Raw genomic sequence first — 26,415 nt, forward strand, 5'->3', positions numbered from 1 at the left:
GCAGTGGATAGAGCCTCAGCCTGGAACACTGAGGTCCCTGGTTCGAAACCCTGGGTTTGCCCAGTTAAGGCACATATGGGAGTTGATACTTCCTGCTCCTCCCCCTTCTCTCTTGCTCTCCTCTCTAAAATGAATAAATTTTTTAAAAAATCTTAAAAAAAAAGACCGGTAAAAAAAAAAAGATTGTAAAAACAAAGACTGTGCAACAAAGATGGCTCTGTGGTCTGTAAAACCTCAACTATTATCGGGTCCTCTCCAGAAAATGTTTGCCAATGCCCAATCCAGTGCACAAAAGTGAGGTTTCTTTACCTCTTAAATAATTAGAGCAAAGTAACAAAGTTTAAGGACTCTGTTACTCATAAAACTAAATTTGCAGGAAACCTATTATCAGATTAAGGCATTAGTGTTTTCCTCAACTGCAAAATAATCCCTGGAAAATCCTAAATGAAAATAACCTCCATCTTTTTACTAATATCTTGCTTATTTCTCGGTTGCAGGGCTGGGAAAGGAGAGGGGTCAATGAAAATGGGTGCTAGGAAGTCAGAAATAGACATTATTAATCCTGCAGTTGGCTGATTCTTGGCTAACTACTCATCAACAAATAGTCATGGCATAAAAATAAGATTAGCTCCAAGTCTGCCAAAGTTCCAGGTTCTGAGGTGTTGTGTTTCATGATGTCATAGAGAAGCTTCCCTTATATTCCAGCTAAGATCCTATAATGAGTAAGAAACAGCTGCACAGGGAGTTAACTGAACCAATTTCATCAGCAATTCCCAGGTGTCAATCATGGTGCAGATAATTAAAGATGAGGCAAGTATTTCTTTGGCTCCATTGAATGTTTCAAAAGAGACCATTCTGAGAACAAATTTGATCAACCTTAAGAATTATTTCCTCCATCCTGTACTTGCTGTTTCTTGAGAGATGACACTATCCAGAGAGTCGCCAAGGGACAAATGGATCAAGTAAGGGTTGTGCTCTTCCCCGGCGTTCGCTTCTTGCCCGGACTCTAGCTGGACCACGCCAGCCCCTAACATAGCCTGTTCTGTACCTGATCCCACAGCTTCTCCCTTAGTTGTACCTGAGACACTCTATGGAAGCAAAAGAGCCCTCATGTTGCTCTTATTTGGGGAAAGAAACAACGGCCCCCGACAGGCCTATGGAGTGGGGCAGGAGCAATGATAGTGAGGAGTATCAACAATCCCTTCCATGGTGTTTTATAAAGCCACTTTCCCATTTGCATCCATTGCTCAATGTTACCACCACAGCAAGTCTAAAAACAGACACTGGCCAGGGGTCGTTCTCTATTTATAAAGGAGAAAATTGTCTCTAACAGAGAAGCTGAGGTCCTACATCATCCAGAGGTGCAATGGGCTTTCGAATCCAGGCTTCTTCTTTTTTTTTTTTACAGAGACAGAGAGTGAGTCAGAGAGAGGGATAGACAGGGACAGACAGACAGGAACGGAGAGAAATGAGAAGCATCAATCATTAGTTTTTCATTGCACGTTGCAACACCTTAGTTGTTCATTGGTTGCTTTCTCATATGTGCCTTGACCGTGGGCCTTCAGCAGACCGAGTAACCCCTTGCTGGAGCCAGTGACCTTGGGTTCAAGCTGATGGGATTTTGCTCAAACCAGATGAGCCCGCGCTCAAGCTGGCGACCTCGGGGTCTTGAACTTGGGTCCTCTGCATCCCAGTCCGATGTTCTATCCGCTGCGCCACCACCTGGTCAAGCGAATCCAGGCTTCTTTACAGCAGGGCCAGAAGCTGGATGGAAGGGAGGGGACATCGGGCCAGGTTACCAGCTCCCTCAGGTTTAGATTTCTGACATTTTCCCCAAGTGCGGTTGGACATAAGGTCACAAAAATGAGAGTGACTGGATTGAGAGGAAGCGTTGCCATGAACTTTGATATAAGCCAGCGGTTTCAACAGATGTGCCACACCAGGCACGCCGGCGTGCTGCAGGATTTTTAAAACATGCAGTTACCTGGTTAGTCAGTCAGGGGCACTGACCTCTTTCCCCTAGATCATCACATTAAAAAATGACCACAGCCAACACAGCAATAGCCATCAGTGTGAATGAATCAAAATCATTCCTATTTTTTGTCTGGTAAAAAAAAAAATACATTTTTTGGTGCACCGTAGAATTTTAGTAATTAGTTTATGTGTCCATGGGATAAAAAAGGTTGAAAATCACTGATATAAGCAAATGTTTTTAAATAACACACATTTGCAAATGCTTTTAATGCTGCTTTTAAATTTTTTCTCAGAATTTCACAGTATAGGCTATCCCCCAAGAACCCCTCCCGTCTGCCCCTCTGACTTCTCTTGAAGGCTTGTTGTCTCCTCCATGTCTTTTTTTTCTTTTCTTTTCTTTCTTTCTTTTCTTTTTTTTTTTTTTTTTGTATTTTTCTGAAGTGAGAAGGGGGGAGGCAGAGAGACAGACTCCTGCATGTGCCCAACCAAGATACACCCGACATGCCCACTAGGAGGCAATGCTCAGCCCATCTGGGCCATTGGTCTGATGCAACCAGAGCCATTCTAGCACCTGAGGCAGAGGCCACAGAGCCATCCTCAGTGCCCGGACCAACTTTGCTCCAATGGAGCCTTGACTGAGAGAGGGGAAGAGAGAGACAGAGAGGAAGGAGAGGGGGAGGGGTGGAGAAGCAGATGGGCGCTTCTCCTGTGTGCCCTGCCCAGGAATCGAACCTGGGACTTCCACATGCTAGGCCGATGCTCTACCACTGAGCCAACCGTCCAGGGCCTCCTCTGTGTCTTTACTTAAACATCTCCTTCTCACTGAAGTGGACCTTGGCCACCTAGACTGCCGTTGTAACCTAGCTTCCATCCTTTCTTTATTTTTCTCCTTTTTTTTCTTTATTAGCAATGATCACTAACACACTATGTGATTTATTTATTGGTCTTGCCATCAGTTATCCTTCCAAAAACTCTCACAAAAATTAGGGGATCAGGGGACGTGCAGATACCGCAGTACTTTCAGCCTTTTGTAGAGTGCATTTTCACCAATGAAATAAATGTTGGTTTTGCATCTCATTTGCATAAACAAACTTTCTTTGACTTGTTTGCTTTTCTGATGTTTTTGTTTAATAATTTTTAAAAAATCAAATGCTTTTTTTTTTCATCGCTTCATATTCATTTTGAAATACCCCCTAATTTTTGTGAGCAGTATATAAGCTCCATGGAGGCTGGGGATGTTTTGTCTGTGTTTCTGTCCACAGCTGTGTCTTAGCCATGTGTGCCATACTTGACATAGAGCAGGCCTCAATGGGTGCACATTGACTCAATATATACTGCTCACAAAAATTAGGGGATATTTCAAAATGAATATGTAGCGATAAAATGTCCCCTAATTGTTGTGACAGTGTATATACTACAGGGATATTTCCTTCAGGCACCTTAGCCAAGTCAACTTCTTCAGTCCAGCTAGGCCGGATTACAGACACCCTGACAACCACTAAGATGTGGAGGGTGCTGGGACTTGTGAGGATGGCATCCACCTGAAAACTTCAGCAGCAACTGAGAAATAGAGGCTTGGCACGGCTCTTGAACAAGGTAATTGCCCCATATCGTAGAGCGGTGATTTTCAACCTTTTCATCTCGTGGCACACATAAGCGAATTATTAAATTCTGTGGCACCAAAAAGTATATATTTTTTGCCAATCTGAAAAGAAAATATAGGTATAATTTTGATTCATTCACACTGGACAGCTATTGTTGTGTTGGCTGCTGTCATTTTTTTTTTTCTTTCTTTTTTTTTTTTTTTTCTGAAGCTAGAAACGGGGAGAGACAGTCAGACAGACTCCCGCATGCGCCCGACCGGGATCCACCCGGCACGCCCGCCAGGGGGCGACGCTCTGCCCACCAGGGGGCGATGCTCTGCCCCTCTGGGGGCGTCACTCTGCTGCGACCAGAGCCACTCTAGCGCCTGGGGCCGAGGCGAAGGAGCCATCCCCCAGCGCCCGGGCCATCTTTGCTCCAATGGAGCCTCTGCTGCCGGAGGGGAAGAGAGAGACAGAGAGGAAGGAGAGGGGGAGGGGTGGAGAAGCAGATGGGCGCTTCTCCTGTGTGCCCTGGCCGGGAATCGAACCCTGGACTTCTACACTCCAGGCCGACGCTCTACTGCTGTCATTTTTTTATTTGACAATCAAAGGGAAAAGAGGTCAGTGCCCCTGACTAAATAAGTCAGGTATGGCATGTTTTAAAAATTCTTGCAGTACGCCAGTTGAAAATCGCTAGAACAACTTGGGGAAAGGAACAGAATGTATCTTTTTTGAATTGTTCATTTTACTTGCCTGAAACTAAACCAAAATGGCAACATACATGTCAAGACTCCCCTAGTACAGAGCTGTGGGCCATTTATAAAGGCAGGCACTTCCCTAATTCCAGTGGGAGGGCCTGCTCAACTTAATCCAGTTGGTGACCCCATCCACCAATCTTAATGATGGTCCAGGGATGGATGAACACATGATCTAATTAGAGCCTGTGAGAGGGAGATTGAGAGTCATTGACGTAAAGAACTCAGGAGAGACTTCGTGTAGCAGTTAAGGAACATGGGCCCTGAAGTCAGGCTGCCTAGGTTAGGAACCCCAACGACCCCACTCACCAGCTGGCTGACCATGAGGAAATTCAGGAAATTCATCATTTGCCATTTTTGCATCTGTAAAATGGAGAGAATACTAACAATGCCCACTCCATAGGGTGACTTTGAAGATTAAGGGAGAGAATACCAGGCAAGGAGTGTGTTACTTCTGTTGCAATTCGAGCGAGAAAAAGAAAAATTAATCTTGACCAGAACACATGTTAGCAAATCACTTATTAACTAATCATCCCATGACCACTTACCATGTGCCAGCTAGGGTCCATGGAGGTGCAGGAATGAATCCGATTGAGTTCTGTAGGGGCTTGTTGGGGAGATAAACCATGCACCTGTAGGCACTGTTCATTAAGTAGGCAGATATAGATACAGTGACCTGAGGTCCCAGGATGGGAAACCTTACTTTACTTAGATGATTGGACAGCTGATGGAAAGTTCACTTAAGACATTCAGGCCTGACTGGGCGGTGGCGCAGTGGATAGAGCATCGGACTGGGATATGGAGGACCCAGGTTCAAGACCCCGAGGTCGCCAGCTTGAGCGCGGGCTCATCTGGTTTGAGCAAAGCTCACCAGCTTGGACCTAAGGTCACTGGCTTGAGCAAGGGGTTACTCGGTCTGCTGAAGGCCTGTGGTCAAGGCACATATGAGAAAGCAATCAATGAACAACTAAGGTGTCGCAATGAAAAACTGATGATTGATGCTCTTCATCTCTCCGTTCCTGTCTGTCTGTCCCTATTTATCCCTCTCTCTGACTCTCTCTCTGTCTCTGTAAAAAAAAAAAAAAAAAAGACATTCAGCAGGAAGCATGTCAAATCTTTAAATATATGGTTGTGACGATAGCTTTAGTGATGATCTCTCTCACAAAACAAGTGATTCAAGGTGTTAGATTAGTTCTTTTAAATTTTACTACTAGTTCATGTTTAGGTCCTTGTTTTTAAAAATATCAAATTTAGATGCCGCCTTGAACAACCATTCACCCTCCCCGCCCACATCTCATCTCGCACAGACCTATCTCAGTTTCTCCCCAGAGGTAAACAATCATTATGGGGGATTTATTGTCATATGTGCTTAAAAGGTAAATATATATGACCTCAGCGACATTTAGGAAAGATTGGACCACCTGGAGAACAATGAGATGGGGAACCTAGTTACAGTTTTTAAGAACTCACCTATCATTTTATTCTTTGCAAAATTTTATAAGTTTCAGTGATTCTGCACATTTGCTCTCTTCTGTTCTGGTCTCAGAATGAATTCCAAACGTTTCTGAAAGCTGCTGGATACAAACTTGCAGTGGTTGAATATTCAGCAAAATGGTGTGGTGCTTGCAAGAGGATTTGTCCTGTTTTTTTTGTAAGTATCATCAGTCTTTATCTTACAGCTTTAGCGGGAATTTAAAGTCCCCAAATATTTTTCCCAGAAATTCTTTAAAGTTTGGCACTATGGAATCATAGCTTTTGAAACATTTTGATTAGCTTAAAGGTAATATACCAAGATCAAATTAATTAGTACACACACCAGAAGGGTAAGACTACTTGTCTATGGAAAATTCTGCAAGGGACATCAAGATTTGCAAAAGAAGATAATTTGTAATAATGACATTTAGCAAAATTCCTGAGTCCAGAACTTCTAAATACTGGAATAGCTTACAGATAAACATGATACTTATTATTTACTATCATATAAAAAAAATAAACTACCCCAACCCTTCAACCTTATTATTAGAATAAATCATGTCTCTCGTATTTCCTTTTGTATCTTTGACCTACTTTATAAAGTATTTTAATAAAATATTCTACTTTGAATAGTCATGTATTTATATTCAGCTCTTTTGTCACATACACATAGGTTCAAGTTTTTGTAAGATCTTCAGGGTATAATTTTAATGTCTGTACTATGTTTTATCTATTTAATTTTTGTACCACCCCATTTCAAAGTTGTCACCATTTTATTTATTTATTTTTGGCATAACGTGCAAAAAGAACTTCAGAAAGAACTTCAGGGCATTTTTTTTATTTCTCCTTAACTGCAGAAGTTTTACATTTATAGTTCAAATTGTGAAATCTAGTCCTTCAAATATAAAGAAGTTTTGATTTCTCTACACCACTGAAAAGACTGATTTGTTTTCAGCAAGGTGTTTAATATTTCTGCTTTTTTTGACTTGAAATCTTGAATCCACCTGAATTAATTCTACCCACTGTCACAATCTTTGACATTTAATTTAAAATAAACTTGGATCCAAATAGAGAAATTGGCTGCATGAACATCCATTCTATGCCTAAAGTTCTTATAATGTCCAGATGGAATATTTTAAATATCAGACAGCCCCCTTTATTCTGACACTCAAAACTTTAAGAAAAGCCCCAGAGTTCAGGTTCAGGAGTATAACTATACTCACATGCTACAGAGTCAAAGCTGATCAAATTTCATAAAGTGCGATGCAATCTAAGGCTTAGTAACTCCTCTCTTCATACCTTTGAGCCAGAAGGGAAGTAACAGCTTTGCTGCCCTATCCAGGCTCCCAAAGCCACTCCTACACTCATTCTTAACTTTATTCTTTTTTTTTTTTTTTTTTTTTTGGTATTTTTCTGAAGTGAGAGGAAGGGAGGCAGAGAGACAGACTCCCGCATGCGCCCAACTGGGATCCACCCGGCACGCCCACTAGGGGGCGATGCTCTGCCGATCCAGGGCATTGCTCTGTTGCAACCAGAGCCATTTTAGCACCTGAGGCAGAGGCCACGGAGCCATCCTCAGTGCCTGGGCCAACTTTGCTCCAATGGAGACTTGCCTAAGGGAGGAGAAGAGAGAGGAATAGAGAGATAGAAGGGGAAGGGGAGGGGAGAGAAGCAGATGGGCACTTCTCCTGGGTGCCCTGGCCAGGAATCAAACCCAGGACTTCCACACGCTGGGCCGATGCTCTACCACTGAGCCAACTGGCCAGGACCTTAACTTTATTCTTAATTATAGTTAGCCCCGTGAGGATGAACCTTTCCAAATTATCCTAATCTGAATGTGCCATCTGTTTTCTCTTGGAATCCAACTAATGCAAATGTAGTTTTTAACTAAATCTTGGTACATCTGAACTGTGAAGTACTATTGGAAAAGAATCAGGTAGACTCATATGTCTTGAAGACAGCATAGTATTAAGTAAAAGCTACATAGGAAACTTTATGTAGTATGGTTTCATTTTTGTAAAACAGATACATACATATATATACATATATGTAACTATATTTGCATGTGTGCATATATATATACACATATATAGATATATTATATGTAGAGAAAAGGGAGCAGAGAATGCATATCAAACAAGTTTTTTTCTTTTCCTGTAAAAGGGAGTAAAAAATTAAGCAAAGATTATGAATGGGAGAAATTCATGTTTCATTTTGTTTCTCTTATATTGTTTGAACTTTTGCAAGAGAATGTGTTCAGGTATTGTGTGCATAACTTTTAAAAACTAATAGTACATAAGGAAGTTGGAGAAAAGGCTTTACTTCCTCTAGGTCACTTTATCAATCAGAGATCAAAGCAGGAAACAGAAACCAAATTAAACATAAAGGGATTTTAATACAAGGAATTTAATGTTTATAAAATCACTGAAAGACCAGATGAATGGACTCTGAACTGGCACTCCATAAACAAGTCTTTCAGAACACCACGGACCCACCAACAGAGATCCCAACTTTGCCATAATCAGAAATGAGAAAGATGGGAGTGATCACTTGAAGAAAACAAAAACAAAAATGAAAACAAAGACAACAACAACAGAGCAGCAGTTAGGGAGTCAGCACCAGAATCAGGAAGCTACTGGTACCACAGCTGCCCCTGGACCTCCAGAAAGCTGACGTGTGACACTGGATCCCTGAGTCTGGCAGCTGCAGCCCCTCCGGCACAACTAGCTTCCGATTCCCAGAGTCTCTTTCTAGCAGGAATATAAAAAAACAAAACTAAACTAAACTAAAAGTACTTTCTGTCTCACCCGCATGCATCTCACTAGTAAAACCAATTTTCATCCAGAACTCTAGCTGCAAGAGAGTCAAGGAATCTTCACCTTTTCTCCTTTCTAGGCTCTAAAGGAAGGTGGAGTGGAAGTTAGCTAGCTAAACTACCATTACTCAAAGAGGAGAAAGAATTCAAGACGTTTTAGACACTCAAAAACTACAAGTTGACAACCCATAGCATCTCTGCTAAAGAATACATTGCAACAAGAACAAGGTGAATTATAATATGTGGTTTTTAAGAAGTGATTTAAAACTTTTAAGTCTTAAATAAGTCCCATTTGGTGAGTAAATGCAGGGAGCCAGAAACTTTTTCTGTAAAACACTAGAAAATATTTTCAGGTTTACAGGCCATATGGTCTCTGTCATAACAACTCAGCTTTAATGTTGTAGCACAAAAGCAACCAATGACAATACACAAAGGAATGGATAATCTGTGTTGCAATAAAAGTTTATTTATGAGACCAGGAGAAGAGCTGGCTTTGGTTTACAGTGCTTAGTTTGCTGACCCCAGGCTGACAGGATCACCAGACATAGAACCCCAGAAAGATCATTTCTAGAAAAGGCAAATTACAAATTTGTTGAGAAATATCATAGGGTGATCCTGGGAAGGCAAGTAGTCTACAAGGCTAAGCTACAATGTACACAGTGGAAGTAGCAATACATGAGCCTCAAAAAGGAAGCTGAGGCCAGATCAAGAAGGATATCATATAATAACTTAAGTCGCCATACAGTCAGAATAATTGTAAGAAGGGTTTTGCCATGATTGAACGTGAGTTTTAGAAAATACTTTTGGCAGTGTTTTTCAAGAATGGGTTGGGTCTGACCAGGCGGTGGCGCAGTGGATAGAGCGCCAGACTGGGATGCCAAGGACCCAGGTTTGAGACCCCGAGGTCGCCAGCTTGAACGTGGGCTCATCTGGTTTGAGCAAAAGCTCACCAAGGTCGCTGGCTTGAGCAAGGGGTTACTTGGTCTGCTGAAGGCCTGCGGTCAAGGCACATATGAGAAAGCAATCAATGAACAACTAAGGTGTTGCAACACGCAACGAAAAACTAATGATTGATGTTTCTCATCTCTCTGTTCCTGTCTGTCTGTCCCTGTCTATCCCTCTCTCCCACTCTCTCTGTCTCTGAAAAAAAAAAAAAAGAATGGGTTGGAAAGACTGGAGGTAACCCAAAGTGAACAACAATCTTAATTTTGGAGATTTGGTGGTTTCTGGAGGAAAAAAAAAAAATGAAAGATCAAATTCAGGAGACATTTAGAGTTAAGATCAACAGGATAGGTGACCAAAAGGTAACAGATTATATAAGTTACAGACTATATATAAGGAAGAACAGAGCAGAAGGAGGAGTTGAGGTAAGGAGTGGGGCTAGGTGGATAGAGTGGGGATGTCAAGGAAGGCAGTACCCACAGGGAGCTCCAACCTAGCAAGGAACCATATCTGTACCATGTCTTCAGGCTACTACTTGACACAAAAATGGAAACTGCCATGTTCCTGTGCATTTCCTGACAGACTTAGGAGGCTCTGAAAACTTTATAAATAGAACTGATCCTGGGAACTAGGTGTCCATGTAGGCCAAACCCATCCCCACGACGTCTATGGCGGAACATCCACGCATCTTTGAACCTGAGAAGTGCAAGTCACCTGGCCAGGAGTTCTTGGATGACACCATTCTCCTGCCGAGTGTGGAGATGCTGCCAATCAAAATCAGCACCTTTCTTTTTTTTATCTGAAAAGTACTCTATAACTCCAAAGTCCTTTATATCTATTATCTCAGAGTTTCCCCCCAACTTCACCATCTTAACAAGCCTCTGAAGAAGGAACTTCCACTTGAGTCACAATCTATGGACAAACAACTGGCAAGGACCCTACAACAGAACTGTGCACATGTCCCCCACTCACCCCATGTGCACCATGCTTCTTCCTTCTCCATGGGAGCAGCCCTCAGTGACAGCTGCATCTCTTATTGTCTCCACTTGGCCAAGCTCAGCGTACCTTACACCGCCATCAGAGAGAGGTCCCATTGGAAATAGGACATTGGATAAGCTTGAAATATGATGTTAAAACAAACAAATCTATATGCTTTTAAGTGTCCTCAAAGTATGAACACAGCCATCTGGAAAAAAGAACAAACACCAGGAGCTGACATTTGCAGGCTATTGCTGCGGCTGCATCCACTGTCCCCCTGACCCATCATTAATGCCATGATCACCACCACTGCCCAAAATACTTCCAGAACAAAACAGCAACAAAACTGGGTTGTTTCTTCCTGCCTCCCATCTTCCATTTTCCGGCAAATGCTTCCCATTAGCAGAACCCAACGGGAAGACAGCTGGCAAAGGGTCTGGAAAATCCAGCTTCGGTACACAGTGCAGCACAGAGGAAGGCAGTGGAAGCAGAACGCAATTAGAATGGTCAGCATAAATATTTTTATGTCTCCTCAGCCATAAGAGCCTCTTGCAACCAGCACCAGCACCACCTCCCAAAAAGCCTGGCAAAAAGGGATAATAAAGGCAGAGTTTGAGTATTTGGCTCAGAGATCTGTATTTTTCAGACCACTGAAGATACTCTCTGCCCAGGAAAAAGCTACTATCTCCCTCTGTCCCACAGGGTAAGTCTGGGTCCACCACGTGTGTGTCATTGTTTCTTTGCTTTGTATCCTTTTTCAACTTTGAAACTCTAATCTTCAGTTTGGGTCTTTAAACTCTGGTTCTGCCACTGACCTTTGTTTGACCTTGGCATCCTCTGTCATTCGACTTTTGGTGCTTCAAGTTCTAGGCAGCAGTGGAAGGCTAGAATGATGCTTGGCTGTCTTGAACAACCTTTCTGTTCATTTCTTGGTTTTGCCAAAAGACACTTCTAGTGTGTAACTTGATATTAACACTAAGCTAATAGGGAATTTTAATTCTTTCCTTTTTCTTTATTATTATTATTATTATTATTATTATTATTATTATTTTATTTAGAAATTAACCTTAATGGAATTCTTTTCTTTTTTCAAGGCAATGTCTCTGAAATACAAAAATGTCATGTTTGCTACTGTGGATGTCGACGATTCTAGGGTAAGAGTCTTAAATCTTTCCATGTAGATATGTGAAACCTGAATGTCACATCACTGAGAGCACCATCTCAGTGATTGTAAAGTCAAGTAGAATTTCACAATTCTTTCTGATACACTGCTAAAAATTCGCCCATGAACACCCTCAAAGCTCTGAGGCCCTGACAGAGAAGTTCGGGGCAGGAGAACCTGTAAAGTGCAGGCTGTCCCTGAGCTCGCAGACACACCCCCTGAGGAGTCATCAAGTTCCACCCATGGTACAGAGAGAGGACACCAACATTGTGACTTTGTGCCCTTTTCCCTCCCAGGAGTTGGCTGAAGTTTGTCGGATCAAAATAATACCCACATTTCAGCTGTTCAAGCAAGCCCAAAAGGTATGTTTTCATGATAACTGGCAAGGCTGAAAATAGATTATAGAACCATTAGAGTTAAAAAAAAATAAAAATAAAAAGACTAGCATATCCTGGATGGATGAAACAACTGCATTTATTTTTAATACTGAGCAATGTACTTCTTAATTTCTGAACTTTACGTATTGGCAAGGAGTTAGAAAATGCATGAATTTTAATAAATTGCATTCAGACCATCTGAGGTCCAAATCCATAAGAAATATGCCCCTGGGGCAGAACCATTCAAAAAGAATCTTACCCCCCAAAAAAGGGGGGGACATGAAGAAATTCTCATATAAATGCATACAAGCGTTTAACAACAACACTTGGGGAAACGTTGACCAAAAATGATCACGAGGCCATATAGCCTTGTGGTCGACCATTCTGGATTGAGATTTCCATGGTTCAAATACCAGATCGACCACTTTCTGCCAATTGACTTAACAACCTTTTTGGATCTTAAGTTCCCTGTCTGTGAAGACAGGGGTCATAATAAGTTTTTCCTCTCATGCAGTGGTTGTGAGAATTAAATGAATTCACATGGCTAAAATTTTTAGACACATCCTGACACAGAGTAAGTGCTCGGTATGTTATGATAGTTATTACTGTGAAGGTATTAATGGAGTGGAATGTTGAAGTACTTGATGTGTGACGAAACCAGTAATTTCAATAGAAACATATACGGCCGAGAGCATTGACAATTGTGCGTACCTTATGAAAGGTGACTTTGCAACACTGTTAAAAGAACATTTCATTCCCTTCCGCACAATTATTCCATTCTTGGGAACTTTTGCTTCAGAAATAAACTCAAGGAAAAATAAACAGCTAAGTGTATAGCAATTATAGCATTATTTCTAATAAAATATGTGAGGGAGCGAAATGCCCTTTCTTAGTAGAATGGCTAAGTGATTTATAATATATCTACTCTATGAAATAGTATGCAATTAAAAAGTGTTATGAAGAATATATGTAAAGTAGCCTGACCAGGTGGTGGCGCAGTGGATAGAGCGTTGGACTGGGATGCAGAGGACCCAGGTTCGAGACCCCGAGGTCGCCAGCTTGAGCGAGGGCTCATCTGGTTTGAGCAAAAGCCCACCAGCTTGAACCCAAGGTCATTGGGTCCAGCAAGGGGTTACTCAGTCTGCTGAAGGCCCACGGTCAAGGCACATATGAGAAAGCAATCAATGAACAACTAAGGTGTTGCAATGTGCAATGAAAAACTAATGATTGCTGCTTCTCATCTCTCTCCGTTCCTGTCTGTCTGTCCCTGTCTATCCCTCCCTCTGACTCACTCTCTGACTCTGTAAAAAAAAAAAAAAAAAAGAATATATGTAAAGTAAAAAACAGCATGCTCAAACTTTGTCAAGATTGTCTGCAAGATAAAGAATGAAAGCATTTTGTTGTATGCCATGCCAGCTGTAGAATTTTATATTCAGCTCCTGTTTGTATGTATTTACTGTAATAGCATTGGTGCAATAGATTTAAATAATATTTCCCCCAAATAAGCTGAACTATGTCCTCTCTTGAGATTTCCCTTGAAAACTGAAGTTATTTAATATATGCTCCCTCAACCTCCCCCACCTACATGTCAAATTCTTTGTGTCAGCTTATACTGTCTTCTCCTTTTCTTTCTCAGAAATGAGGATGCTTTCTCCTTTCTAAATCCATTCCATCCTCTGCATCCTGGCTGAATTCTTTCTGTTCTGCTCCAGCCCTTCATTCACTGGCAAAGAGCCACTCTGCATTAGCCCTTTTTAAATGTATGTTGTACAAAAAGCCTTCCTTCTGGTAATTCCTCTTTGAATACAGTCTTTGGAGAATGTTTGCATCCCTTGAAAATATGATCAGCTCCTTTGCATCCAATTAGAAGACTTCAGGGATCCCTTGGGTTTCTCTTTTTTCATTGCTGCCAAGAATCTCAGGATTAGGCCCTGGTCGGTTGGCTCAGTGGTAGAGCGTCGGCCTGGCGTGCAGAAGTCCCGGGTTCGATTCCCGGCCAGGGCACATAGGAGAAGCGCCCATCTGCTTCTCCACCCCTCCCCCTCTCCTTCCTCTCTGTCTCTCTCTTCCCCTCCTGCAACCGAGGCTCCATTGGAGCAAAGATGGCCCGGGCGCTGGGGATGGCTCCTTGGCCTCTGCCCCAGGCGCTAGAGTGGCTCTGGTTGCGGCAGAGTGACGCCCCGGAGGGGCAGAGCATTGCCCCCTGGTGGGCAGAGCGTCGCCCCCTGGTGGGCGTGCCGGGTGGATCCCGGTGAGGCACATGCGGGAGTCTGTCTGACTGTCTCTCCCCGTTTCTAGCTTCAGAAAAATACAAAAAAAAAAAAAAAAAAAGAATCTCAGGATTACCTCCGTTATTCAAATACTACAGCCTGCCGTAGCCGGTTTCCGGATTCCCTAACTACCACCCCCAGAAAGCATCATCCTATCGTGATTTTGGTATTCTGCCTTGCTCTCAATTCTCACTCATTTTAAATATATTCAAGATATTAAACAAATGGAAACATTAAAAAACTAAAAAAAATTAAGCTAATGACAATGACCTAGGGCCATCATGTACAATGGGCATTCCTTGGTGCCGGATGTTTTCATCCAGAGGTTGGATAAACATCTGGCAGGGATGCACTGTAAACAACAGCTGTCATTATTTCACAGTTTTAGGGCACAAGACAGACAAAGCCAATTGACAGGTGATAAGTAAGGTGGATTTGTTCTTTCCTGCTGTCTTCCTTAGTGTTTTCATCTGAGACATCACATCATGTTCCAGGAAGATTAATTGTGGTTTCTTTTTTTTTTTTTTTAAGTGCATTCCTGTGGTATCTTCCAGGTGGGGCATCCAAAACCTTGGCTGGTTTTTGTACCCAGAATTTTATACTATGTTCTGTTATAAGTATTTCATAAATTTGGCTTATATAAGACTCTCTTAAAAGCCAAAAAAGACTATAAATTATCTTCAGTAAAATGCACGTATGCACACGAACTAAAATGTGCACATAATACTGGGGTATTTGACGAGCCTCCGAAGCCGATCCGTAGATCCCCTTGGTTACTAACTTTGGTGAGTAGGGGAAGGTAGAGTGACACAGCTTAGCAAGTCTTGACCAACTGCTCAAATATGAGCTACTGACCGCTGTTGGCCCCCACCTTTCATTCCTTGATAGAATATAATGCAGTTCAGTCTTCTCGTCAGAGTGATGGGATAAGGGCACATAGATGCAAAGAAGTAAATTACTCACAAATGAATAATTCAAAAGAAGAACTGAGCTTTCATGTTAAGTGGGAGGAAACTTTTGCCTTTTTGCTTGTGAAGCACTGGACTCTTGCTGAGGTCATGGAAGTCATTCCTGACAATACCCTCACTGACAAAGGTACATAGGTAAAAAGAATTCCAAGTAGGAGCAACACTGTGGGCTAAACAGAGGACAGTGTTGGAAGCAGGGCTCACAAACTCGGTTTCCTCAAGAGTCGGGCAAGGTCAAGAGGTGACACAATAGTAAATGAGGAGGATGGTAGTCCCTGGAAAATCACCCTCCCAAATGCTCATGGTTCAAGTTCATAAAAAATAATGCTTGACCCACCCTCTAAAAAGAGTGTCTGCAGCTAATTTCTGTCATCTCAGCAGTCAGATAGGTGTAGGTTGGACCCCTGTTCTGTCTCTTATTAGTGGGTGATTTTGGGAATGTGCTTTAATGACCTGGGGGCTCAGTTTCCTGCTGTGTGAAATAGGGACTCTATTATGTTTGAACAGCTGTCATGAAAATGTATATAAGGGGCCCTAGCACTGGACTTGGTGTATACCTCTAACAGAGCCCCAGGATCGACCTGTGCACTTCTCTTCCTGCAAACTTAGAAATAAATAGAAATTTAGAAATAAATGTCATGAGAAATCTCTAAGGCTCTTTGAATAACTACAATATCTATGTAAGCTAAGTCATCTTAGCATTGAGGAGTTACCTACCCAATGACAGCCAACCTGTTAAGGATTGTTTTATACATGAAAGGGTTTTGCATGAGAAGGAGGAAAAAGAAAATTCTCACGTGGCCTTCAGGGTTCCAAAGTGTGCAGATCCCTAAAAGGGTAACTATCGGCCCCATAGGGATATGATACCTTGGCAAAGGTCAACTGTCCAGAGGAGGCAAGAGCTGAATGAGATGGAGGGAAAGGCAGAGAAGTGCCGCTACTATTTTTCGCCCTTTAGCATCCTTTGGCAATAGTGCCACAGGTGCTGCTCTTGGCTTTAGCAGCGGAAAGGCAGTGACAGCTTGTGTACCTCTTTTCTCCAGGGAAGGAGTCAGGGTGAGGCAAGGGAAGCAGAATATTGCAGGTATGGAGTGGAATCCTGCCTTTACTTGAATTTTTGATGTTTTGTTTATCGTGGGTTTTTGCATTAATTTTTAATACTTTTAAAAGTGTTTGTTAAAAATATTATTTATCTTGAATCCTGAGTTTCTGGCACCCCTTATATTTTGCACCCTAGTCCCTGCCCCATTCTTCTCTGAATTTTAAATTTCAAAATTGGAGTATTTCATTGGGTGATTCTCCGGAAAGACAAGTTTGGTAGCAGGTTGTATTCATACCTAAGGTTTATCACAGCAAAGAGTACAGAGTTAACAGAGCAGGCAAAAGATATGCATTGATGGAGTCCAGAAGGTCCAGCACAGACTTCTGATGCTCTTTCTTGTCCGAGGACACACAGGAGCGCTCCCTCTAGCAATGAACTTTAGGGACTTGTGCAGAATGTCTTTATCTTAGAAATGCTCTTCAAAGTATCAGGTTCTGAGGACTTTAGGTAGGAACTGGTCACATAGACATATCATGCTAGGCAACCATTGCTACACAACTAGCCATGAGAGTGGAAACTCAGGACTCCAAAAACGAAACCAGGTGCCCATCATCAATGCTGATGTTTACACAAAGCAACGTGACAAGCCAGTGTGTCATGGTCCTCCACTCCAGGTGTGAATAATAAAACCATCCATCACTCACACAAAGAACTCAGAGGACCAAATTTCCTGGGGGCCGGCGAGCGTTCTACTGTGGGGCTCTTGGCGACACTCTTGCAAGGAGTAAGCTACCAGATCTGCTGTGTTAACTCCTTTCTTCCACGGAGTCATGTGGAAAATCAAACGTCACCTTTGTTGTATGTAACAGTACTGCCAAATTGCACTAATTGAAGGCCATGGCTTGGACCTACATCAATAGACATCTTACTATTTCTTGAAACCTAGACCTTGATGTGATCCACCTGTGGGAGGACTTGGGGCAACAGAAGAGAAACTTGTCTACCAGGTGAAGGAGATATTGCTGCCTCTCACCACTATGGATCCCCAAAAGTAAGGTCAGAGGGCGATAGCCTTCCAGGCCTGTCGCTAGAAGACAGACCTGAGGCCTGCTTCAGGTGTGCTTTTCAGAAGAGCCATGGGAGGAGAGAGGACCTGTCCCCTTAGCAGAACACCCCCAAAAGGGAGAAGGTAGACGTGAACTCTTGCTTCGTCTAGGCTTAACTAACAAGCTCGACTCTGAACTTGAAGGGATGTGGGGGGGGGGGGGACAGGACAAACAAGCCTATTTTTCTAGGATTTCGATTTTCCAGGGGAAACCTGAGAACAGGAGCGTGTGCCATTGAAGAAAAGGCTCTGAAACCATTCATATGGGGGGAGGGGGGGACAAACAAAAAAAACCCATTCATACGCCCATCCCATACTTCCAGTAATGGGCAGAATGATATCCCCTCCGGCCAGAGTCTAAAGATACTTTTCCTATTCCAGTGTGGCTTACCATGAAGTCCCATGTTAGACTCGTGCCCCCTTTTCCCTTCAAGAGAAAGCCACATTGTACTGAGTGACTGGCTCTCGGGCAGCTTCCTGTGTGTCCTCAACAGCTTGGGCTAATGGCATAGAATAAGGGTTGGCAAACTACAGCCCCCAAACTAAATCTAATCCTCTCCTAGTTTTTGTAAATAAAGTGTCACTGGAACACAGCCATATCCATTATTTAAATGTTGTCTATGGCTACTTCCTCACTATAGTGACAGATTTGAGTGGTTTCGACAGAGACCGTGTGGCCTGCAAAGCCTAAAATAGGTATTATCAGCCCCTTTACAGAAAAGTTTGTCAGTCAACAAACTAAGTCAAAACAATGACTAAGTACGTTAGTCATTATTTATGCCACCAGCGCTCAAAGCAACGTATGTAGGCAGAGTTTTGAAATCTGCTACAACAAAAGGAAAATCAGTGGGTAATTTACTGAAATCTGACTCTTGGAATAAGTTGAGGAAAAGGCCAACTTTTATAGATTAGAGAAAAACTAGATAATAGATTGCTTCAACATGCTCTGTGCTTCAATTCACATCTATGTAAATTCAAGCTATTGGAAGCAGACTATTTCAAGGAGGCCTGACTTCTTGGTTTGCTTTGGCTCAACTCCAGAAACCCTAACTGGCTGTTTACATGTGCCAGGGGGTTGTGAAAGTGTAAGGGGAAGTGTGCTAACACCTGCAGTGTGATGCAGAGGGTTCTAGGAAAGGAATGGGCCTGGGTGGAGTCAGAGAAAGAGCAAGATAGGAACTAACAGTAATGAACACTGGCCACCTTTCAATAGAAGGGTAAGATACTTTTAACAGTTCTCTCGTTAGACATATCCTTCCCACCTTACTAATAAGACTTATCACCTGAGTGGATAAACCCTTCATAAAGAATAAAACCATTATACTATTACAAATTACAGAATTGTACATACAAACATTTCTACAGCTACCTACCCCCACCAAAGATGTCTTATGTTGGGTGGTTGTTCGGGCTTTTATGTTTGTATTGTTATCATTGCTGTTACTTTGAGAATGGTGTTGTCATTGTCATTGTTTTTAACTCAGTATAGATATCTGAAAAGTGTTGGAGCTTTCATACAGCTGGTCCGAATGTAACTGCAGTATTCACGCAACCACCTTGCGTATCAGGTGGCCAAGGCATTTTATTGTAATTATTCTGTGAGTGCGTCATTAGCCAGCGTCCCTAATGCAGACTCTCAGAAGTGCATTCGTTAGGAAGGGATCACTGGCTCCAGCCTCTTCACATTTCCCCAGTAACAGTAATAGATGTTGTGTTGAGGATTTAATATCTTTGGCATTAAAACAACACAGAAAAACTGCCTCACTGGTTGCAGCTGAATGATGATGGGTAAACGAGAAAGTTTGCTTCATTAATCTGTTGTTGTGTATATTCAAAAATGTCCAAGTGAAAGTTTCTTTTAATGCCTGTTGGACATGGGTGTTCAGTTACGCATAGGCAGCCACCCCATATCTCAGCGATCTCTGTGAACCAGGGCATATAAATGTCATTAGCTGTCATTGCTAGAGTGCCGGCGGTCCATGGAAATGGAGGAGAGAGGAGTAAACACTGCCCCCTAATGCCTCAGAGCAGAGTGTGTCTTTGAGGGACACAGCCAAACATTCAGGTTAAAATGAAAGAACATTTTGAGCAGAAAAAATATGTTAGTTGCCTTGCATATCGTGAGTCAAATAAGTTTGCAAATAGGATGTATATGTTTGCTTGCTTATAGTTTGCATTGAGTGTGGGGGACAGGCTGTGAGCAGGCAGGGTCCTTATAGCCTAACTTAGTTTTAAGACTAAGCCTTTCCCACCCTTTTAATACTAAGATCTCAACACTAAGCTTTTCTCTACACCCTTGACTGTTGCATGATGTGGGGTGGTGCATGAGGAATCCCATTTATGCCTCAGATTAAATGGCTTTGTATCAGAGACTTCCTTATTTGTATACTGGCTTAAAGGCTTTAATTTCTACACTATAAAATAAAGGAGACAAGGGGCTCTCTCTCTCGGTTCCTGAAATTAGCATTGCAAGGAGAGGCAGCCAAGATAGTGGAGGGCTGAAGGAGAAGCCAGTTTGTGCAAAGTTTGTGCAGAGAGAAGGAGATGGGGAACAGAGGTGAATAAGGCTGGTGAGCTAGAAACCTTGGATTCTAGGAATACTTGGATGAGTCAGTGGCTTTGGGAGCCCTGAATGGAAAGGGAAGTGTTTTCCTACTGTTTATATTTTCTTGCCCGCTTGGTGCGAGCTAGGATTAAAGGTAATGGCCCACTAGTTCTTGGCTCCATTGTTTCATTACCATCTGTCCAAATCAAACCTGAACCTGCATTGGCCAGGCAGCTGTGATGGTAGCCACGGCAACTGGCTTTACACATATATTATCTCTTCAAAAAAAGGCAACTTATGAAATAAGCTATCAGTAAGCTGCTCCTCCTTCATTAACTGTATTCATTTAGCTCCTGTGTGGAAAGCCCATGCTAGACAAGGAGGCACAAATACAACATTTACCTTTGGCAAACTGGACAGAAAAACAATAAGATGAGTTCACAGCATGAGAAATGTGTACCTTTTAGTACCTGAAACTTAGCACTACCTGGAGTCTCAGACCTGTACTTCAGTGCCAGAAATCCACTTTGCTGAACTCACTATTAGCCCAAAACCATGAATCAAGCACGTGGGTGTAAGGTTCTGGGCTAGATATTAAAAGTATGGAGGAAAACAATAAGATACAGTTCCCATCCTTGGAATAATGGGGAAGAAAAATAACAAAATCATCTCTTTAATAGCAGAGTGGACAGGGTACTTTGAGATCACAGGTAGAGAGACTTCAGGGCAGACTTCGTGACTTAAATCTTGAAGGATGGCTAGGATTCACAAGTGAAAAAGATGGGAAGAAACAGAGACTTCTAAGAGAGTATGGGTATATGTCAGGAATTGTTTGATAATAATATAACAATAATATAAAATTACTAAATAATCACTAGAATCTGAGCTTCACAAGGGGATTTTTTTTTGTCTGTTTTGTCTGACTTGTAGTAGTTACTGACTAAGTATATGTTAAATTTTTTATTTATTTATTCATTTTTAGAGAGGAGAGAGAGACAGAGAGAGAGAAGGGGGGAGGAGCTGGAAGCATCAACTCCCATATGTGCCTTGACCAGGCAAGCCCAGGGCTTTGAACTGGCAACCTCAGCGTTTCCAGGTTGACACTTTACCCACTGCACCACCACAGGTCAGCTAAGTATATGTTAAATGAATTCTTCTAGAATGTGTTGCTACAGTTCATAGTTCACAGCAGGGAGAACATTCAATGTAGACCAGACAAAATCAAGGAATCTGTGTAAGAAGCTCAGATTCGATGATGATGGAGAAACATTGAAAAATTTTGCAGAGAAGGACAGTATAACTGGAATTGTTTTTTGGGCCTCAAAGGAGAGAAGGGCCCTGGCCAGATAGCTCAGTTGGTTAGATCATCATCTTGATAAGCAAAGGTTGCTGGTTCGATCCCTGGTCAGGACACATACAGGAACAGATTGATGTCTCTCTCTCTCTCTCTCTCCTTTCCTCTCTCTCTAAAGTCAATAAATAAAATTAAAAACAAAAGAAAACAAATCCCCCACCCTTTAAAAAGAAACTATGTTAATTAAAGGGGGGTTGGAAGGTGGTTAAGAGACATAAGACTGGAGACAGAGAAACAATTATAAGCTGTTGCTAAAGTGTAAGTGAAAGTGGATGAGTTAAAAATCCATGGAGTTCAGTGACAAATTTAACCCCACCTAAAGCCACCGGAATGGCTAACATGAAAGAGATTGGCCGAACCCAGCGCTGCTGAGCACGTGGAGCGACCAGGACACTGTCTTCTGCTGGCAGAGTGTGAACTGATACAATCACATTGAAAACCTGTAGGGCATCTCCTGCTAAGAGCTGAACTCAGGAATCCCACTTTCAGGGACACAACGGAACCCCCACAGAAATGAGTGCTCATTTGTCCCCAAAGACATCCCTGCCAAGATGGAGAAAAGTATGTTCCCGGCAGCATGACTGTTCTTAGCCTAAAGGGATAAATTGTGTTCTAGTCATGCAAGGAAATAATTTTTTTTTTAAATCACTGAAAAATGAATGTACTGCCACTTATACAGATAAATATCATCACGTTAAGTGAGCGAAGCCAGGCACAGAAGAATACATAATGTAGAATTCTATTTCTAGAAGTTCAAGAACAGACTGAACTAATTGAGGATGAAAAGCCCAGATTAATGGTTGCCTTTGGGCACAGAGCAATGATTGGAGGGAGGTGCCGGGCTGCTAAAGCGCTGTATCTTGGTCTGGATATGGTTGTGCAGATGTTCTCTCTTTTGTAATAATTCTCCAAACCGTATGCTTAGAATTTGTGCAATTGCCTGAGAGTGTATGATTCTTTTTATTGCGGCCGTGGTTTCCTGGTTGAGGTAACAGGGTGGGTGATGCTGTCCGTACTCGGTTCAATCTATATGGAAGAAAGAGAAGTCGAATTTCACAGTGGCCAAGGCTCTTACTACCTGTAGCTTCTGGCTGCCCTTGGTGGCCCTCCTGGTGTCACAGCATAGGCCTGTCGTAACTCCATGGTCATGGAAATCATCCCTTTCTGGAAATATTCCTTCAGGGCTGTGCTCTCCTGTTTCAGAGCCCCTCCCCCACCCCAGAGCCTGTGCCATCCCTGCATGAGGGGCAGTCTCCTCCAAAAAGGGAAACCCTTCTTTCTGTAGGTGCCCCAAATGCTCTTTGGCTCTACAGTGCCTGTTGGCGGTGGTGGGGGAAGGGGATCCTAAAATAAGCAGGCATAGTCAGAGCTACTGGAGTTATTCCCATAGAGATATCAAAACTATCTCCTGAGGGACCACTGGGGGTCCAGGGGGCTGTCTAGAATTACATGGTGGTGGTCATGGGGAACAGACACACCTGGGGACTTTCCATCCCTTCCTTGCCAGCATCTCTCTTCTGCCCAGCTGTTACATGTGCCTTCACTTGAATCAGGCTACTCCTGAAGCAGAAGAGTAGAGGCTAAGGATCTAGGACAGAAGCCACTAGAGAAGGACCACAGACATAGTACCACTGCAGACACAGCGACACCTACCTTCCAAGTGCTATGAGAAACATAGACAGAATGAGACTGTGGTGGGGCCTCAAATGTCAGACCCTGCATTCCGCCGCAGCAGTGGTGCAGAGGATGAACCGGCTGCCTCCCAGGGAATAGGAATTGAAAAGGCCTTCCCCTCTCTCTCAACTTCCAGCCTTCCGGAGCACGCTGCCTCACCGCGGTCCCTGGCGTCCTGCCAGTGGACTTAGCACTCCGGTCACTGAGCTAAGCTTAGTACCTTTTTCTGCTCCCTGGCAAGTTTGGTCATTCCGGTGGCCAAGCCCTGCACGTGTTCTTGCCAGGATTTCTTGTCTGGGTACCTGCTCTGGCCTCAGAGGATTGTGGAACTCTTCCTGCCTAGAGCCACCAGCCAGCAGCCTCCTGACTCTTAGGGAAGAGAGATTCTCGCAGACCCTTCCTGACACCCTCCTCCCCTGTGGCCTAGGCCAAGGGAACATTTTATAGAGGAGATGGCTACACACCAGACAACCCAGATAAACCATGAAATTCTGCGCCCACACTCAGGTAACCCTATTCTCAAGACTCAAAAGAGCAATTTGCTGCTGTAGAAGTGGATCCGTGAGCGAGCCGGTAAGTGAAACGGGATCAAGGCAGAGTCACAAGACAGGGGTTTCCTTTAAAGGAACGCGGTGAACCATGATGCCCACAGGCAGCGCCGGACTGAACGCTGGGGAGGCAGGCACATTAGATCTGGGGATAGTTTCCTCTCTGCTGCACACGGAGCTTTGAAGTCAGTTCTAAACTTCTCCAACCCCTGCCCCAAAGTCCAGACACCTTATTTTGGCTGCTGAAATCTCCCTCGCTGGAAACTGAAATCTTCAGCCAACCCCAGCCTCAGTTTACCCACCCACACTGATCCTTCTCTCCAACTACCTCAGGCAATTGGTACTAAAGTGATAACGGATAATAAGGTCTTTAACTTTTCTGTTTCATCAAATATGAGATGCTCACTGACAGATGCACCATTATTTTATATACTGCTGAAACATGTTTCAGATAAAACACCCTGTCCGCTGTGGACTATCTCCTGATTCAGAGACGTGAGAATTGGTGGGGAGGGAATGTGCTGCTTAGAAGCAATTGATTGCAATACTGTTACCTGGGCAAACATCAGGGAATGGGAAATCACAAGCCATTTGACCTCAGGAAATCACGTAGATGAGTTAACAAGTCCTTAATACCAATGGGTAAATGCTCACACACTTCAATGACTAGGTTTCCTCATTTTCAACAACATTATATGTTCTAGATCTTTGTTTAGAGGAATATTATGCAGAATTATATAAATTTGGCAAAACACTAGCACAAACCATTTTGAAAAGGTGCCAAACAAGACATCATGAGTTTAATGTGTTTAATGTATATTTATAGATGAAGGATCTTGTAGATGATAAAAATGAGTAGAGGTTAATTTTATGAGGAGAAGCAAAACTCCTCAAAGCTTCAACATCTTTGCAATGTGTGAACCAATCAATATTTTTCACCTTTGTGTATTTGTGAACAGATTTTTGAAATTTGTGGCGCTGATGCTAAAAAATTAGAAGCAAAGATTCAAGAGCTAATGTAAGCTGATCTCCAGAACAAAAATACACTGGCAGCATTCTAAAAGCCCACAACAAAGCGTTCGTGTTTTTATTTCCACCAAATACTGTCATGTTCCACCGGTCTCTCTCCTAATGCTTTACAGGCTGAATTTCACATTGCATCCTCGCTGCAAAACCGCTTCAAAGTATTGAGCTAGCAGCGATTGTGTCATTCCTGCTCTCTAAAGTGCCCTTTCCGTTTACTCTGAGCACATTCTTGAGGCAGTATTTTTATGACCTCACAACAGAGACGCTGCACGGCTATTCGATAATGCCAGGTCATCGAGAAGGTTTCCCAGAGGTCACCAAAGATGGAGTTTTTCGCAGTGATCTGGAAACAAACAAATGTCTCATTGCCCTGGTGCGCTCCAAATATATAGAGGCTTCTTCCCCATGAAGCCCTTGTGTGCGGTACAAAATTGTTTTCCAGTGTGTTCCCTAGAACTGTGTCATTTTTCTCTCCCTCATTGCCTTCCTACAGGTCTATAAATTAAAAATAATCCCACAAAAGCCAGAAAGTCATTCTACTACCTATATATTTTCTAAAAAAAATACTAAACTAAAATAGCTCAGACATTTAGAGTTCAGAGAATAGGGTTTCTTCTCTTATTACTGTGCCCACCATGGGGCTACCACCACATGACCACTAGGGGGTTTAAGTCCTAGAGCAGGGGTCCCCAAACTACAGCCGGCGGGCCACATGTGGCCCCCTGAGGCCACTTATCTGGCCTCCCCCGCACTTCCGGCAGGGGCACCTCTTTCTTTGGTGGTCAGTGAGAGGAGCACAGGATGTATCCGCATCCTGTGCTCCTGAAGTACTGTATGTGGCAGCGCTGTGAAGCACGGCGTCGCTCACGTACAGTACTACTTCTGGTGATGTGGGACGCACGCAACAGGGCTCCGGAAGCGCGTCATATCACTTGTTACGGCTAGCAGTGACAAATATGGAACCGGACATTGACCATCTCATTAGCCAAAAGCAGGCCCATAGTTCCCATTGAAATACTGGTCAGTTTGTTGATTTAAATTTACTTGTTCTTTATTTTAAATATCGTATTTGTTCCCGTTTTGTTTTTTTACTTTAAAATAAGATATGTGCAGTGTGCACAGGGATTTGTTCATAGGTTTTTTTTATAGTCCGGCCCTCCAACGGTCTGAGGGACAGTGACCTTGCCCCCTGTGTAAAAAGTTTGGGGACCCCTGTCCTAGAGAGCCAGTAATCACTGTGATTCTGATGAAGCACAGGCTCCACTTGCTCTGTTAGAACCCCTTGGAATAAAGAATAAAGAACCAACACATGCCAGCTTGAGCAAAAAGCAACACCTATAAATCATTCAACAAATATTTATTGAGCACCTACTCTGTCCCAAGCACTGTTATAGTCACTTAAAATAAAATTTGCTTGATAAAATCCAAAACAGAGATGTGGCCAGCCTTATCACACAAGGTTAGAAAACAAAGAGTTAGAAGGCTCCTGGGGCACCAGAATATTTCTGGGTATTTCTGTCCTCTGCTTCTGCTTTCCATCTGAATCATCATTTCTTGTTTTAGGTAGATGTTCTTTACTTCCCAGTCCTCTTGGGTCACTCCCAGAGGATGAGAGCATGTTCTTCTAATTCCCTGGTGTCCAGCCCAATGCACAGACCAGAGAAGAGCAAGGAGACATGACAACTAAATGCAGTACGAGCCCTGCATTGGAGTTGAGTCCACAGTGACATACCGATGCAGGTCTTGACAAATAATGAGGCTCAAGAATTCCACACACTGTATTATTCATATCTCAAGCGACCCTGTGATAAAACTGTTCTCATT

The 26,415-nt window shown here is 42.9% G+C and overlaps 1 protein-coding gene across 2 annotated transcripts; it reads left to right on the forward strand.

Annotated features, from left to right (window-relative positions):
• Nucleotides 1-786: 786 nt before the first annotated feature.
• On the forward strand, nt 787-24,587 carry TXNDC8 (thioredoxin domain containing 8). Of its 2 annotated transcripts, XM_066365627.1 has the most exons (6): nt 787-810; nt 5,859-5,963; nt 11,615-11,674; nt 11,979-12,044; nt 23,525-23,590; nt 24,525-24,587. In XM_066365627.1, the coding sequence occupies exons 1-6, from the start codon at nt 787-789 to the stop codon at nt 24,585-24,587; spliced, it is 384 nt and encodes a 127-aa protein (XP_066221724.1). The 2 variants fall into 2 exon arrangements, with proteins under 2 accessions (XP_066221724.1, XP_066221725.1); XM_066365628.1 differs by lacking the exon at nt 23,525-23,590.
• Nucleotides 24,588-26,415: the final 1,828 nt, after the last annotated feature.

This window comes from Saccopteryx leptura, chromosome 2, assembly GCF_036850995.1.
Source record: "Saccopteryx leptura isolate mSacLep1 chromosome 2, mSacLep1_pri_phased_curated, whole genome shotgun sequence".
Lineage (NCBI taxonomy): Eukaryota > Metazoa > Chordata > Mammalia > Chiroptera > Emballonuridae > Saccopteryx > Saccopteryx leptura.